Here is a 17,347-nt window from a genome sequence, read left to right as displayed (position 1 = left end):
GCTCGGTGTTCGGGACAGACATCTGGTCCGCTGTAAGATACGGTGGAATCATGATCCGGACGGCATGGATCCATGCGTGTCATGAGCTCGGCGACAATGGGCGGTGTTTCGCGCCGGAGTTGACGGCAACCGTCGATGGGCTTTTGACTGCCCGTCCATCAGGAACTGCCGGTGACCCACCGGAAGATGAAAGAAGACCATCCACATCAACCATCACAATCGCTAGTTTTTATAACAGTGCATCGAGATGAGCATTTAATAAATAAAATCTGAAAAAATGAGCGGTTCTGAAGCCATGCGGGAGACAATTTCTCTGTAAGAGGGTTGATGATTCGTTTATCCCAATTTTTTTTATTTTAGAAATACCCTCTAAAATATCAAATTTTATATAAATATTCTTTCAAATTTAATATATATATATATACCTCTTAAAATACTTATTTTTGATTTTTTTTTTATTTTTGCATATATATCCATGCCGGCTAGCATCATTGATAAATTAACAATTTTAAATTAAAATAACTAAAATATTTTTAATAAATAAATATATAAAAAATATTAATTAAACAATTAAGATGGAAGGCAAAAAAAATAATTTCAAAATTTTACTTTATTTTATTTTTAATTAAAATAAATATGATTTTTATTAATAATGCTAGATTTATATAAAATAATGTTTTATAAGAATAAAAAATAAATATAAATTTTACAAAGATAACATAAATTTAAATTTTTGAAAGAATATTTATATTAAAAAAAATGAATCGTCACTGATATCATATAAGATGGAGTACATAGGCTTGACCGATTCAATCATATCCCAAACTATTTTGAAATCCAGGATCATACATGATACACATTCATACTTAATCATGTATAAACATGTATATCAAAGCACGATTTACTGGTTGCACGCACGCATGCGAAAGATCTTGATGGTCGTGTGAAAGCCCTAATCCTACATCCACACGGCAAAGGAGGATGCGAAGTTCGTGGGAAAATGGTCGGCCTTTCATTAAAGTCCCGTCCGCACGAGTGGGTGGTTTAGGTATATGTCAATCCTATTCGCAACATTTAACGCCAAACCTCGTGAAGTGCGACTCATGAATTGCCCAACTGCCAATAGTTAGGCCCTTTATTTGGCTGAGTTAATTGAGATTGACGTGTACTTATTTGTTTTTAGTCCACGTAGATTTAAAATTCTATTTTCATCCTTTAATTTTGGTGAATACTTTGTATTTAATATCTGTTATTGTGCAGACTTACATATAATTATATACAAAACACACCGACATAGTTTGTGGGGTTAAAACGACATAGTTTGTGGGGTTAAACATAAAATGACGATCAAATGACTCATGATTTATGTGGGGAAAAAACTGATATTTATTAAAGCGTTGTATCTGAGCCAAAATTATTATCCCATTGATGAGAAGTAATGGGATCTACTTGTCTTGATATCAAACAAGATGGCCCATGGAATGGACTTAACTCAAAACGTTGTCTTCAGTTCAATGCAAGACAAGTAGGTGGCTCCCTACGTCCACTTATGAGCAAAATAATAGAGATGGATTCCCTCGTGCGGTGTCAAAGACTGGGAAAGAGCGGTATGTGGCCGCTGTAGCCTTCAGTGGACCAGCTTGTCGAGTTCCATCCGTGCAGCGAGGACCCATTGGAGCCCCACGGAATAAAGCTCCGTTTGGGATAGAGTCAAAAGCTTCGGCCTTATCTCTATTAGCGGCGTAGCCGGGCGGTATAGCTCACTGTTCTACACTTCTGCTAGCTTTAAGATGTGAAAGAAGTACAGTTTTCTTTGGGCTGGGGGTCTTAGGTGACTGAGACGGTCGCCTAAGGCTTGAGCTGGCCCTGATATCTAAGCAAGGCGGAAAAATTTGCACATATTGACTGTTTCTTTGCACTCGACATAGATTATTTTAATCATTATGAGTATATTTGGACAAAATCTAACGACGATGTGTTTCAAAAAGCTGAATCATATGCCGAATTTTTAAATTTTATAACTTGGTATATTCAATTGAGATGATATATATATATTTTTAAATTAGATAATTTTTTAAAATCTATGGCATAGCACGATCCTCTAAGAAGGCCTTGCAGGTGGTGATCAAATCTAAATTTCATCGCTTGAGCTTCGAAATAGACGGATTAAACTAAAAATTTTATTTTCAATAAAAACTTTCATCGCATGGATCTCTCAATTAAGAAAGAATTAGGTGGAGCAATAGAAGGCACAATTGATGTAGAAATACAGATTTTTCTTAAAATTTTAGCTTTTTCGTATTTTCTTTACTGGTCATGTCTATTTCTGAAAAGTTGTTGAGAGAAATTCGATTCAAATTTGCAAAAATGGATTTTACTATTATAAATTAAGAGTATGTAATATCAATTTTACTATTTTTTTAAAAAAAATTGAGACATTGGAGTTTACCGGATTAAGAATTTTTTTTTCTCCCAGCCATATCAATGATATCAGTAAAAATTACAGGAATTTGATACCCAAAACCGCTTTCAATTATTGCACCCACTGCACTGACCTCACCCAAGCAAAGCAACAAAGATATCCCTCTATTCCATTCCGTACCCTGAGATGGAGATTCCCTCAAGAGTATTATCGTCATTTTACCGCTAAGGATGCTACGGCTGATGTTAAGGTTCAGAATGCCATCTACCGGTGTCTTGAATCGTCCAAGTCACCCATTTTAGATGGCTATTTGGTTGTCTATAAATTTTAGATAAAGGATAACATAATACTAAACAAATTTCTCATCAGCATCTTGCTAAATAAATTTCATTTACGGCACTAGTTTTGGTTATATGAGTTGAAAATGCAAGAGTAATAGTGAGTGTCCATGGCTTAATTAAGGCATAAGAATCTTGCAAATTCAACTAGAAAGATGCTAATGGTCACCCATCCCCTCGTAGCTTGGTTTAATAGTCCTATGTGGGAGTTGGTGATTGGATAAATAGTTCTTGGAACCCAAACTATGATAGTCCTATGTGGGAGTTGGTGATTGCCACCTAAAGCTAGGGAGTCATTTAATAAAATATTTTTTTAATGATGATAGGAATTGTATAAATCATTTCACAAGAGCCCTCAATGCCTAGGAAATCAGGCTATTTGCTTGTTAATTTACTAGTTTTAAATTTTCATAGGATTCTTATTTGAGGGTGGCCCAGAAAGGCTAGAAAATATGACATTGCCTACCCATACAGGTTTATATTTGAGAGAGAGAGAGAGAGAGAGAGAGAGAGAGAGAGAGAGAGGAGGGGGGCCATACAGGGTTTAGCCAGACACACCCAAATCAAAAATATATTTATAAAATCTATATCTGAATGGTAAGACAACTAAAACTATATATCCATGCTCAATAGTGGACCAAACAAAAAGTTTGGTACCGGATTAGGTTTGGAATGCAAATCCAGTTTATAACATGTTATTTCATTACACTTTTACGCTAGTTCTTTAAATAATCTAATATACCTAAAATACTATCTCATGAACTGTGAAATATAGCAAAATAATATATATATAAATTATATCCATAAAGGGGAATCCATTTAACTATGACTTTTGTTATCTAGGTATAGATGCAATGTAAAGATGGAAAGAATGAAAAGATCCTAAATAACCAAACTATATATAAATAATAAATATATCGAATATATTAAAAGGACTATAACAAATAATATAGTTTCGTGGAACAATATAGGTTATAATTTCACTTTTTTCTACTTGAAAAAGGTATGTATGTAAAGTATGTATGTGAATAAATGCATATAATGGATTAGTTTTTTTTCGGTTTTCAGGTATAGTTCTACCTAAATCCAAACCAAAACTAATAAGATTTCCAAAACCAAACCTTATAGCTTATCGAGTTTGTTTTTCAAACCCAGACCAAACGTTTCAGGTTGGCTTTGAATTCGGTTGGCTTATTTTCGGCCTCCATTGACACTCCTAGCTATGAGGCAATTTTCTTTTATAAAAAATTTATCAAGACCTGTTTTGCGGACAAAATTTCAGCAACACTTTTACTTTTTGAATTAACATATACCATGGGGAGGTTGGTCAAGTAGATCATGCAAAATTTAGTGCATCAGTTGGCTGAGCTTCTGAGTGCATCAACTTGTTAGGCAAGGCTAACCACTTGATTGATGGATTCATTCCATTGTGGTTACCATGATTAGTCCATTCATGAGAGGATTTAGGCAGATGTGGTTCCAAGAGGGAAGCTATTAAGTGGCCAATCTAGGCCGGTAGGGCCCTCTTTGGAGGTTGTTTGCATGGCAGGACGATCAGCAGTCCCTTCATCAAGCTAGCCTCCATACCCATAATGTCAGAACGCAACTCACCATTTCCATTGAAAAATTACAATAACTTTGCTAAAAAAATCAAACATTTACAATAACATCTTCATATGTACTATAATAATAGTGACAGCAATTCAAGCGGATGTCATTAAAATACCAAATAGTTCAGTTAGTAAAGTCTCAAGGAATTTTTGTTATGAATTGGCACTACTTAAATTAAACAAGTTGTATGATTACCAACAAATATTAGTTTCCAGATTCAAGGTTTGTTTCAGGATTTGATTTAATGAAACTAGGCAAGGCAAAATAAACTCCTCAAGTTACAAAGAAATAATTGCTGATATTTTATGATACACAAAGGGAAAAATTGCATACATGTTCTGCATTGACATATAGTTTTGCTAGGTAGAAATTTCCAAATTATGGATAAATTTGTTGGTAATTCAAAAGGAATTTTAATGTGCAAAGCAAATTAAAAAGCAGTGATTATGGATCCATATACTAGTGCACTAATAAAAATATGGTTCATTCATGAGTTGCAAATTATTAATGGAAATCATAATTATCTTAGTTCATGGATATTTTGGTTTTTTAGAAATTATAAAATTAAATGACCAGCCAATCACCTTTGGTCTAGAAAAACTTTTATATTAGCCAAAATTTAAACTTGGTCAAGTCAAGAGAAAAAAAAATGTAAATTGGTTTTATTGAATGCTTGCTTCAATGGTGTCATCTCTTGCTACTAGGATAAGGGGATGGGGACTCGATTCCTATCTGAGTCAGTTATCGAGAGATGGGTCTTGGTTCCTATCTGAGTCATTTTTTTTTGTCTGATGCAACTTGGTTTGTATCGAGATATGAGACTTGGTTTGTGGTTGGATTGATCTGCTATTGAGCTGGTGGATCTGGTCTAACCAATAATTTCTCTAAGGCTTTTATCTGCTGGCATGAGATGATAGGTTTTGGGCCTGTGTGTGTGTTGTGTTAAAGGGACCCAACCATCATGTAAAGTGAATAAAAGCAAACCCTTTTGATGTGTGGGGCTGAAGTAATATATACACCCTGAGAGAGGGGAGTGAAAGTTAGAGGTAGCTCGAAGAGGCAGAGACACAATCACTTCGCTTGGACACTAGAAAAGAGGTGAAGAAGTGGTGGTAGGCCTTCATTTAGTTTTCCCAGTGGAAACCATTGATTGGAATCAGAACTAGAACACCAAAAGGATCCACCACCAAAAGCTTTAGAAAGTGAAGATATGATAGCCAAGTGCGAAGGCATTAAGACTGGTCCAAAATTCTCGGATGCGCAATAAGGTTAAAAGTGCCTCCCATTATCACGACATACGATATATCACATCGCTTCCCATATAAAATTTTTTGCTCAAATTAATCTTCTACTTAGGCTACCACTCAAACAGCCGAAAAACCCAGAACTTGTCGTAACCATGATCAAGAAGCTTTGCCACAACCAATTTTGCATATCGACTAGATGAATTCTTTTTTGCCGCTCATTCCTATAACGAGCTACATTTGCAAGTCAGGATCTTCTACGGTTGGTGTTTTGCACTGCATAGAGCATGTACACTCCTCGATATCCCCTATATCATTCCATCGCAAAGTTCTTCTGTACCTTCTCTATTGGGTTGTCTTCTTTCTCTTGACATCGCTAATCGTGCTCATGCAAGATTAGTGTGAGCAGCCGACGTACCAAAAAAAAAAAAAAAAAAACGATGACGACGTGCTCTATATTAGCATGCAACTCGACACGAGTTTCCATCTTCACGATCAGATGCCATGGAGGTCATCAAGAAATGTATAGATCTTTGCGATACAAAACACACACACCGTAGCGAACCCCCTGCATTTACCGCCACGGCCTCCAAAAACCTCTTAGGGCAGGAACATGAGAAAGGTGCCTCAAATATAGTTGGCCACTTATTTGATCCACCATTTCCTCCACCGAGCAGTTCACTTGCTCGCCACACCTCCTAATTGATAACATGTCCCCATGTCTCCGTCCATCGATCCAGCAAGATCCAAAGATCAATCCTGCCGGCAAGTAGTTGGTTGAGACCTGAAATCGGCAGCAGCCACCTGAAAGAAACCTGACATACAGGCCCTGAGCGGCGCGGCCGCAACAGGGAAGCACATAAAGAGAGCTCATTGATATCTTCCAACAGTTTATGACGAAGAAGATATTGCGGTAAGAGTGGTTTCAGCGTCCAGGAAATCAAGAGCTTTGGTCAATGGCGCGTCTCCATCTTCGGACTTCTTCAGTCAGCAGAAAGCAAGTCCTGGGTGCTGCGTGAGTCGTCGTGTGGGCCGCAGAGAGTAGAGACTGCCTTCGCCTCCATCGCGGCATGTGCGCTGTTCTACTACTTTTCAGTGATTCCTGGCTCGCGCTTTTCTTTGCTCCCATGTGTTCTTGCCAGTGTCACCCTCCAATTCCAACATCAATGTGGAGACAAACACATAAAGATCCACCACACAAGGTTGGCTTGCTGTCAATACTGATCAGCAGACAAACTCCTGAAAGATTCTACCAAAAAAAGAGGGTCACGCAGCCACTGGTGAAACGCAGAGGTGTACAGTGTAAAAAGCCACTGAAGGTGGACATCATCTCCATGCTTTTTCTCTCCTCCCAGTTCTGTTTATTCCAAGGGGAATGCTGCAAAAGATAGAAGGCAATCAGCGCGACGATGCTGATGAAACCTTCAAGGCCAAGCATGTCTTCCGAAAAGCCAATGAGGCTATGAATTGGATGACTGCTTACATGGCCAGTCACTCCGGGATGCCCTGTGGGCTGGAGACAGTGAGGTACGTCGAGCACTTCGGAATATTTTGTTTTCTGACTTTATTACGTGCATTCATACTCATCAAGTATGAATCCATCCGCTCTAGCAAAAAAAAAAAAAAAAAAAAAGATAGAATAGTTTTGTGATGGAGCTGTTCAGGAGAGATGGAGAACTCTTTTAAGTGGAAATAATTTGGAGATTTGTCATGGTTATGCTTTCTACCTTTCTTTTCCTTATGGGTGTAAATGTCTTTTACATGAAGGGATGTTCCTTTCTAGCTTCCAATCTAAGATATGCTATACTTATGTTTTTGATACAGGAAAAAAAAAGTGGCACATCTTGGATTGGAAGCTAGAAAGGAACATCCCTTCATGTAAAAGACATTTACGTACGTATGTTTAAAAGTAAATTGTCATTTGATTCCAGGTTTCTTTATATTTCCACTGTTCCATCAATTTCTTTGGGATGGATGGCAACTTGTAGTGGGTTGTAAACAGAAAGTGTAAATATTTATGTTTAACAGTAGACGTGTTTTTTTTTTTGGCTTAGAACTCATATTACATAAATCTGATAAGAGTACAACCATGAAAATCAAAAAGTAAAATGTCTCCGAATGCTATAGGTATATGGGTCTCAGAAGACCAGAGAAGTCCTCCCGAATGATCTGTCACATACGCTGTCATTCAATCCACTGCGCCATTCGTCTTCTGATAAGCATGCCTTACTATATATAAAGATTGAACAACTACCAGTAAGATGCTAGATGTTCTGAATCAGGGAGTTTGGCCTCACATCACTAGTCCATCTTTGGATTTAACTACTCACTATAGCAGAGTTGCCCTCCAACATTATGGTATTTGCCCTCAAGGAACTCCGCACGTGGCTAAGGCCAACCAAAGCAACCTTTAGCTCTATCCCAGAAACAGAACAAGTGAATAACTGACACCCACCCCACAACAACCAATCTAAAATCAGGGCTTCTAATGATGAAGCCACCACCAACTCTTTTCTACCCTCCAACACGCACCCGTCAAAGTATATCTTAAGAAAGCTTGAGGGTAGAGACTCTCAAGTGATAAATACTAAGTAAGATGCCATAGGAGCAAAAGCAGAGCCCCAAGTATCCCGAACTATCAAAAAAACTTTCGAATGGCCAAAGTGGAAAATCCCGATAGCCTGTGCCCTTGCCCTCTCCAAAACTAGCGTTGGAAAAAAAATATTACAGTTATCATGTGCCAAGGGGGGTAAAACTCTCTTTAGGTTTACTTACAAATGCCACCAGATCACCTTTAGGGGTGTTCCAAACTTCGAACTAAATAAAATATTATTGATATGTTTAATCGGTTTCCCATGCGTCGATATGTCCGAGTGGTTAAGGAGACAGACTCGAAATCTGTTGGGCTCTGCCTGCGCAGGTTCGAATCCTGCTGTCGACGAATTTATTTATTCATTTTTTACAATATAAACCTCTACGTAATATTACCTATTGCGAAGGGTTCTTAGGGAAAAAATTTTAATATCTCTGTCTTTTTACACAGTAATCTGATATTTATACTTAATTATACTTGTAGTTATGTGAAAATTCTGACATATCAGAATTGTTTACATTAAAAACCTTTAAGTATTATATTATATGTTTGAATCCTGCTGCCAACAAAATTGCTTTTATTTTTTGCAACTTGCCTACTTAAGGCATTCGCATGGAAAAAAAAAGTCCAGGATCTCATTCTTATAACAATCTAGACCTCTAAGTAATATTTACCATGGCAGAGGGTTATCAGCAAAAAGTGCTAATATTTCTGTCTTTATATAGATTAATCCGATATTTTGCTTATATATATATGGAGTAATGTGAAAGTTCTGGTACATCAGAATTTTTCAAATTAAGATTGGGTGTTAAAGGCAATAATCTCTAGTGTCTCTAGTAATATGTCTTATTTGACTGGGGTTCTTGTGCAAAAGCCTAACACCCCTGTTCTTTCTACAGATTAATGCTACAATTAATATTCATCATAGAGCTTCACACACGAAAAACCTAACATCTCTTTTTTACTTTTATAATTTAGCCCTCTAAATAACCTAGTAAAAAGATGTTTTTGCACACAAATTTTCATACTTGAGCTTTATTTTGTATTTGGAAACGTTAGACCCCTTTGGCAAAACTTTTGGAGAGTCGGAAAATATTTTTTTTTGACCCTCCAAAGATATTTTTGGATGGTATGATGGTATTTAATAAAAAATCTGATAGCTCTCTTACAAAGCTAAAAGAACAACCTAGTTGAAGAAGTACTATTTTGGAGTTTTTTCAAAAGTACTTACTAGGAGATAGGGGTGGAAGTTGGCTGGGCTAGGCTAAGCCATTCTTCTACCCAAACTTGGTCAGAATTTTTTTTCAAGCTCCGGGCTGGACTTCGGCTGAAATTTTTTTGGATAATCCAAACCTGAGCCCAACTTAAGCCTAGGCCTGGGTCTGCCCTAAACTAGATTGGGCCGACTCAAATTATCTCTTTGGGTCAAAAATAGATTTGCCCCAAATCTGATTGAAATTTAATATTTTATAATATTGCTTTATATGTAAATGAGCTAGCTAAAAATTGAGCGCTCTTCTATAACACAAGTAAATGATACATAATACATTATTCTTAGCTAAAACCATTTTACTTTATCTTTTACTATCTCAATATTCTCTAAATAACAATATACAAGAACAAATTGATTTGAGATTGAATTCGGGCTCCATTTTGAGCTTTGATCAAACTCAGGCTCAGGCCGGTCCAGTAATATATCGGAGCCCAGTCTGAAATATACATTTAAGTTCAAACCTACTTTGAACTCTTTCCGACCTGGAATGAAGCCCGACTCAAAGTTGGCCCAGCTCAAGCCCATTTCTACATCTACTGGTCGGAAAGTTGTTTTAACTTCACGGAATTTTGGTGATAGCGAAAATACCCATAAACAAATATATACTTAATATATATATATATATATATATATATATATATATAATATGATGCTAAAAATATATTATATTATGGTATGCTATTAATCTTGAAGTAGTGGCCCGGACGTTTCATTTATTTACACCCAACTCCTGCCTCGGTTACTATTCTTTCGGCTGGCGAAACCGAACCCTAACCTCGGCCCTCCCCTCTCCCACTCCGTCTTCGTCGAGGAGAACACCGGAAAACCCTGACCCTAACCCTAGCCGGCTAAACCTTAACCGTAGTCTCAGGAGGGGGAAAAAAATCAAAGAAAGATGCCGAATCTGGAGTGCCGGATGTACGAGGCCAAGTACCCGGAGGTGGACATGGCGGTGATGATCCAGGTGAAGCACATCGCGGACATGGGGGCGTACGTGTCCCTCCTGGAGTACAACAACATCGAGGGCATGATCCTGTTCTCCGAGCTCTCCCGCCGCCGCATCCGCAGCGTCTCCAGCCTCATCAAGGTTGGCCGCCAGGAGCCGGTCATGGTCCTCCGCGTCGACCGGGAGAAGGGCTACATCGACCTCAGCAAGCGCCGCGTCTCCGAGGAGGACATCCACACGTGCGAGGAGCGGTACAACAAGTCCAAGCTCGTCCACTCCATCATGCGCCACGTCGCCGAGACCATGGACCTCGACCTCGAGGACCTCTACATCCATGTCGGCTGGCCCCTCTACCGCAAGTACGGCCACGCCTTCGAGGTCAGCTTGCTTGTCCCTCACTTCTTGAACCCTGATGATAATGAATAAGATCCGCTCTTCCTCTTTTCTCTGATGTTTTATGAAGTAAAAACCGTTTTTTTCTCATCTTGGATGTATTCTATGGAAGAAAGATCGGATTTTTTCTTTTTTTTTTTCAGGCGTTCAAGTTGATCGTGACGAACCCTGAATCGGTTCTTGATTCTCTTACTCGAGAAGTGAAGGAAGCCGGTCCGGATGGGCAGGAGGTGATTGCCAGTTGCTTAAAGTTTGGAACTTTTTGTGCTGATTTTAATGTTCATAAGGCTTAATTGGGCAGATTGACTGCAGGTGACTAAGGTGGTGCCGGCGATGACGCCGGAGGTTAAGGATTGTTTGGTCAAGAACATTAGGAGAAGGATGACCCCGCAGCCATTGAAGATACGAGCTGATGTGGAGATGAAATGCTTCCAATTTGATGGGGTTCTTCACATTAAGGTTCCCTAATCGGGTTTTTTTTATTTCTCTTAATGTTTCTTCTACTTGTGGCGCCCTTTTTTTCCCTTTGATCTAGTGTCTTGTATTATATTTATGCTTCTTGACTTGTATGCTTGTTCAATTGCTTCGCAGGAAGCTATGAAGAAGGCGGAAGCTGCAGGCAATGATGACTGCCCGGTGAAGATAAAGCTGGTTGCGCCTCCACTTTATGTCCTCACCACTCAAACTCTTGACAAGGTTGGCATTGCTGTTTTCTTTGATTTAGTTTTTTTTTTGTTGCTTTCTTACAATTTTTAGATTGCTATTTAGGCTGCAATTTCTTAGAAGTTGGATCTTATTTGCTTCGAGGTTTATGGTCCAAAAGGGTCAGGGAAAGACTGGTTGGAGAAAATATTAGATAGTGCTAGAGAAACACAAACATCATGCAAAAAGATATGAAGTTCGTATGTAAGCCTCCACTTTTCCTTTCGCTGTCAGCTTACTTGTGTGCTACATGTTGTCTCTGATAGAAGCAAAAAGAGAGTCAAGTATCAGCTGTTAACTTTGGGCATGAGATATTTCTGTCAAGAAAACGTTCCTGATTTTTTCATGTTGGACTCAATTTAGATTATTCAGAAATATCAGTTGAGCAGACTCAAATCTAGTTTCCATGTTTATAAAAATCAATAAATTTTGGAAGTATTGGGATCTGGTTTAGCCTAGACACTAAATTGTCATAGTTCCTGAAGGCCGTTTTTTTAATTGCAAAATTTCTTAGTTATTTAGGAGTGCATGATGGAAGTATTTATGCACAAACTACTTGCTTTCTGTTTTGTTCCATGATCCAAAACACAGGAGGTGTACTAGAGCTATTTAATAGGATGATTTTAAGGTGAAACTGTTCTTTATTGTTTGATATGTGAGTATTACAACGTGAATGAAAACTTTGTAGATAGAACAGGTTGGCTATCCATGTTTCTGTTGAATGTTCAATGTGATCGTATGTTGGGGTTGCTTATTATTGTAAATGCAATGCATCCTTGTTTTGTATCATGCCATGATGTTATGCTAATTTATGTCCTTCCATTTTCACAAAGTTCAGACAATCTTGTATATTAGTAACTATGTAATTACTATGTCTTCTCAGGCTCGATATGTCAACATTAGCATCCTAAGTTGGGTTGACTTTTGAAACAAAGATTCAGACCTAGCGTCATATCCTTTAGCAAATAGAGCTTTTCATGCTCATTGCTGCACAGAACCAGATGCATCTTTCGAATTCTTGGTGTGACATGAGTTTAGGTCTGCAAACATGAGGATTAAATGATTAAAGTTGTAAGGTTTTAAAGGACTCAGTTTTAGTGGATAAATCCATTTTGAGAAGTGGTTGTACTTGTCTGGAACATGTTTCAGAAATTTTATTTGGCTTTAAGCCTGACAGAGATGGATTAGAGGGTCATTTAAATTCCCAAATTGTTGGGAAAATATGTCATAATGCATTGATAAATTTTATAGAACGAACAAGTTGAGTATGAAGGGCACTATTAGATGAATGTAAAGAATGCAGTAAAGAAGAAGATTAACTTGAGGAGAATAAATGTTGAATCCACATTATAAAAACTAAAATAATATTCAGTGCTTCGATCATGCTCATAGCAACCTCAGAATGAGTTTTAAATTAAATGAGCTGAAGGTTCCATCTAATCTGTGATAAATAAGTCTCTCAAACAAGGCTTTTTTTGGGATATCACATTTTCTTAAGACCATCTAGGGGCAATGGGGTATAATTTAGACCGTGTCTATCTGATTTCCGGGATTCTAATGATTTGCACAGCATTCAGTGGTTTAGGAACATGGGATTCCAATGCTTTAAAAGATGTTCAATGAAGGGGTGAAGATAGGAAATGGATGCTTAAACCCAAAGTGTTGAAAAATCAAAAAGGAAGTTAAAAAGAAAAGATTCAGTAACATTGTTGAATTGCATAAGTTGGAGGTAGAGTGAAACCTATGGTGGATGTAAAAGAGAGAATATGTTGAACCAACATAAAGCAGGATGAAATGGTGATTTTTGGGATGTAAATAAATCTATTATTGGCAAAGGATCTGGAGTTTGTGATTTCTGTCAGGGTAATAAACAAAAAACCCATGTTAAAAATTGTAGCATCTTAAAGAATGCTTTAACCCCCAGTAAACATGGATTGAGGATATCTTTTGCAATACAGAGAGATAGGAATAGACAAGCATGTGATCAATAAATTACCAGTTGCCTCTTGTGGTTCTTACAGGGTCTTTACCTAGTTGTTTTCAACAATGTGAATGTGCTTGATTTTTAATTCTTTGTCAAAGACAGGATTTGTGATGGCTGAGGGAGATCTAGTCCATGTGAAGTTTAAAGAATCCTTTTCTCTCTTCATGTTTTTAAATATTTGTGTATTATCTTTCACCTTATTGTCACAACATTGAACCCAACGTTTTGGCGGATGAGTCAAATCTAATCACGTGTTTGTTCATGCCATGTGATCTCTTGCTTTGACTTGGTTTAATGTTGATGGAGGACTGCATGGTGGCTTCCTTTAGGGGGAATAACACTTTTCGATGCCTCACCATGTTTATCTATGATCGATCTTTTTTCTGTCTTTTTTTCTTATGACTTCTTGAGTTTGCTCCACATGAAATGCTCACCATGCAAGAGACTATAAGAGCAAAACATTTTAGCTTTATATTGAAATATTAATCTGTCTTCCACAAATTTCAATGTCCTCAGAAAATCTTTCTGATGCAGTGACTGAGTTAAAAATCTTTGATTTCTAATTATTTATCAATATATGCAATATGATTCCTTACTTTGATATTCTGTTTCTAAAATTTTGGTTTCTTGCTTCTTACCATGTGAATTTTGTGGAATATGCTCCATGTTGTTGTACTCATGATATAAAATGGTGAAACGGGCCTTCACTTGATAATTTTGAGACAGCAAGCCAGAAAAACATGGAAGCCTATTTTGAGAACAATTTCTTGGGAAAGGAAGTCATTTGCAAACTCTTGATGGCTGATATATTTTAATGATCATCGAAGTTCTGTTTTTTGTGGCTATATATTCCTTCGTATATGTCAAATTCCATTGTCTGATTTTAAGGCTTTTTTTGATGACTATTTGATTACTTTTCCTTAAAAGAATGAGGTGCATAAAACAAGGTAAAACTGCTGCCTATTGATGAGGTAGTGACATTTTCAGTGGCAGCTCCATTGAACTATGGTTTTTCCCTTGTCAACAAATTAATCAGAAGTTGCCAACTTACCAAGCTGGGAGGCTGGCTACCCACTGTTTTGCAGCTCATTACTCCAGGCGTTTTATACCAAAAAGGAGAAAAATAGACAAATTTATCAGAAATGCTAATGGTCTTATACATCATTTCATTCAACACCTGTAGGCTAAAAAAAATGAATGAATTGAGTCCTACACATTAAAGAATAGGCGTGCATTGTTAACTAGCTTTTTACCGACATCAGTAACTAGCTTTTTACTGACATCAGTTCCAAGATGCATAAAACTAGTTCCAACAGCATTTTTGATTAGTTATTGGATATGCTCCTTGAGAAATCTTTAATTTGCTTGCCAAGTTGTTCTGAATTTTTCAAGGTAGGATGACAATAGTATTCAAGTTCCGTAGTGCTTATAAAGTCTTGGTGAGCTCACGTGGATATCCATGGCTGGTAAATATGTAGCAACAAAATAGGGTAAATAAGTAACAAAATAGATTCAAATGAAGATAAATATTTGGATCATCTCAGTTATTTTGGAATAAAAATGTGTTTAGGTTAAAGTGAATGTGCATAGGTTAATTGCCTTCCAAGATTCAAAGGTAGGGGTGATTGGAGAACTCACGTGAATTAAGCAAGGTGCTTTCTACCAACCTCATTATCAATGCTCTCATGAACTGCAATTATAAATCCATGATCAGTGAAGCTTTATGAAAAGCCCAAAAGATTTAATTCATACTTTCAATCCAAAACATGGGCACATACACTGAGGGATTCTAAACACAAAATGCTCCAAATTTTACAGTACAAGTTTTCTTAGTTTGCTTTATTTTTCCATTGTTTTCTTATTTATTTTTTTCTGGCTTCCTTGATCAAAACTCCAAAATGTGGGCAACAATTGTCAATACCACTGAAATTAGCAAAATTGACGGTCTCACGCCCGAAACCTGAAGTTGAAGATGAGTTTTCAGACCTTTGTGACCCTGCTCTTGTTGCAATCCTTGTCTAATTTCCTATATCTATCTTCTTGTAAACAAGTAGATGTATAATGTGTAATTATAGGCAGAGACCTGAAACATATCCATTTGTGCTCTTATTTATCTCATTATATTTTTGGTGGGCAGGAACAAGGAATAACAATTCTAAATAATGCTATCAAGGCATGCACTGAAGAAATAGACCGTCACAAGGGTAAACTCATAGTGAAGGAGGCACCAAGAGCTGTGAGTATTAATTTTCTGCTAAATAATTTCTTGTTTGAGTTTTACTTTTCTCCTCCACATCCCTAGGGAAAATTTTTCCTTTTATATATGTACATATACTATCAGTATATCTTTGTTTGTGTGTGTGTGTGTATGTATATATGTACTGCTAAAGATGCATTTCCTATGCTACTATATTATCTTTGGGAGCATGGTCCAATTCTAGTGGTAAACACCATACCAATTCCCATAATGGTATTTGCTAGATTGACCATCAGTTTTTATTTTTTGCCCTCCTCCACCCCCTTGTCTCCTTTGTGACAAGTTTGACGAGGTTTGAGCCTCTTTTCTCATGTACTTGGACTGTTTACCATTGTGGCATTTATATTGGGACTTTCATTCTTGTGTAGGTGAGCGAACGGGATGATAATCTACTTGCAGAACATATGGCAAAACTGCGATCTGCTAATGAAGAAGTTGATGGCGATGATTCAGAAGAGGAGGAAGACACAGGAATGGGAGATGTGGATTTGGACAAATCGGGTATTGGTTTAACAGAATAAAAATCTGGCAATTGGATTAATATTTTTAACTATCCCTTTTTTTTATGGGGTTGGGGGGGGGGGGGGGGGGGGGGTGCATATCGTTTATTGTGAGCGAAACAGTCTGCGATTAGGTCCTTTTATGTCAAACAATCTAAAATGGAATGCTGCCTCCTGCCTCAAGTTTTCTTGGAGGATAATGGCCGTTGTATCGTGGTTTTGCAGTTTTGATGTTGTCTGAAATTATTTGTTGGTACTAAAATGAGGAGATCCAATGTATGACCTCTTTCACTGTTTACAATGAGTTTTTCGTGGCTCCAGTGTGATGAACTGTAAAAAATCTAAATGCTGTGCCCTTTTCCTTTGGCTTTTGTCGCCTGCATCATGCTTTCATACTTCAAAATCAGATTGGCTGGTGTTAATTGCCCGGTAAATGTGCGGAAGTCATGCTATAGATCAGTTTTGTGGACCTGGCAGCTTGGATCAAACCATTTCAGGGATGAGGTTTCAGGTCTGCTCTTGTGCTGCAGTTCAACCCCGAGTCAACCGTGAGGTATTCCAAAACCCTTTCACCCTCATTATTCCTCATCGCCTCTTCTAATCCTCCTTTTATACCAGAGAGAGTTGACATTTTAGTTTCGGTAACCTGAGTTGCTTGATGCACTCTCTTCCCTTCTATGAAGCCAGATACTCGTGGAGAGTATAATCTGTCTATTGTGATGGGAACATGCAAACCATGGATCTAATTAGGTAGGTTCAGATATCAGTCTTTTTAGCCTGACAATAATATTATTTTATTACAGTACTGATGATTGTGTTTGGACGACAGAGATGAACGCACACATCATCCATGAACAAATTGCCAACTTTGTATTTTTGATACACTGATTTTACTATGAACTTGAACCCATCATGGCCATGAAGATCAAATGAATATCATCTCCTGGAGTACATGAGAAGCATGGGGGTTGTAAGAGCATTTGTATTTCTCAGGGGCACAATGGTTCTTTCAGAGAATCCAACATCCACCACAATTAGCGATCCTCCTCAGAAGAAGTTGACAATGGATTGTCTTAGTACAAGT

The 17,347-nt window shown here is 37.6% G+C and overlaps 1 protein-coding gene and 1 non-coding gene across 2 annotated transcripts; both read left to right on the top strand.

Moving 5' to 3' along the window:
* The first annotated feature begins 8,474 nt into the window (after window positions 1-8,474).
* On the top strand, window positions 8,475-8,556 carry TRNAS-CGA (transfer RNA serine (anticodon CGA)). Its single transcript has one exon. It is a non-coding gene; the product is annotated as a tRNA-Ser (tRNA).
* Window positions 8,557-10,176: 1,620 nt separating this feature from the next.
* Window positions 10,177-16,564, top strand: LOC103709489 (eukaryotic translation initiation factor 2 subunit alpha homolog). Its single transcript, XM_008794854.6, has 6 exons — window positions 10,177-10,805; window positions 10,964-11,050; window positions 11,133-11,279; window positions 11,412-11,516; window positions 15,644-15,742; window positions 16,132-16,564. The coding sequence occupies exons 1-6, from the start codon at window positions 10,377-10,379 to the stop codon at window positions 16,282-16,284; spliced, it is 1,020 nt and encodes a 339-aa protein (XP_008793076.1). The 5' UTR covers window positions 10,177-10,376; the 3' UTR covers window positions 16,285-16,564.
* Window positions 16,565-17,347: the final 783 nt, after the last annotated feature.

Source organism: Phoenix dactylifera, chromosome 9 (assembly GCF_051530095.1).
Source record: "Phoenix dactylifera cultivar Ajwa chromosome 9, Ajwa_hap1_PhDact_Kaust_v1.1, whole genome shotgun sequence".
NCBI classification, from domain to species: Eukaryota; Viridiplantae; Streptophyta; class Magnoliopsida; order Arecales; family Arecaceae; genus Phoenix; species Phoenix dactylifera.
The sequence above is the reverse complement of the archived record's forward strand: the minus strand, read 5'-3'. Positions and strand labels throughout refer to the sequence as shown.

Coding starts and splice junctions, on each gene's coding strand:
- LOC103709489 (XM_008794854.6), top strand. CDS start 10,377: ATGCCGAATCTGGAGTGCCGGATGTACGAGGCCAAGTACCCGGAGGTG. Junction 11,280..11,411: donor ATGGGGTTCTTCACATTAAG/GTTCCCTAATCG, acceptor ATTGCTTCGCAG/GAAGCTATGAAGAAGGCGGA. Junction 15,743..16,131: donor TGAAGGAGGCACCAAGAGCT/GTGAGTATTAAT, acceptor ATTCTTGTGTAG/GTGAGCGAACGGGATGATAA.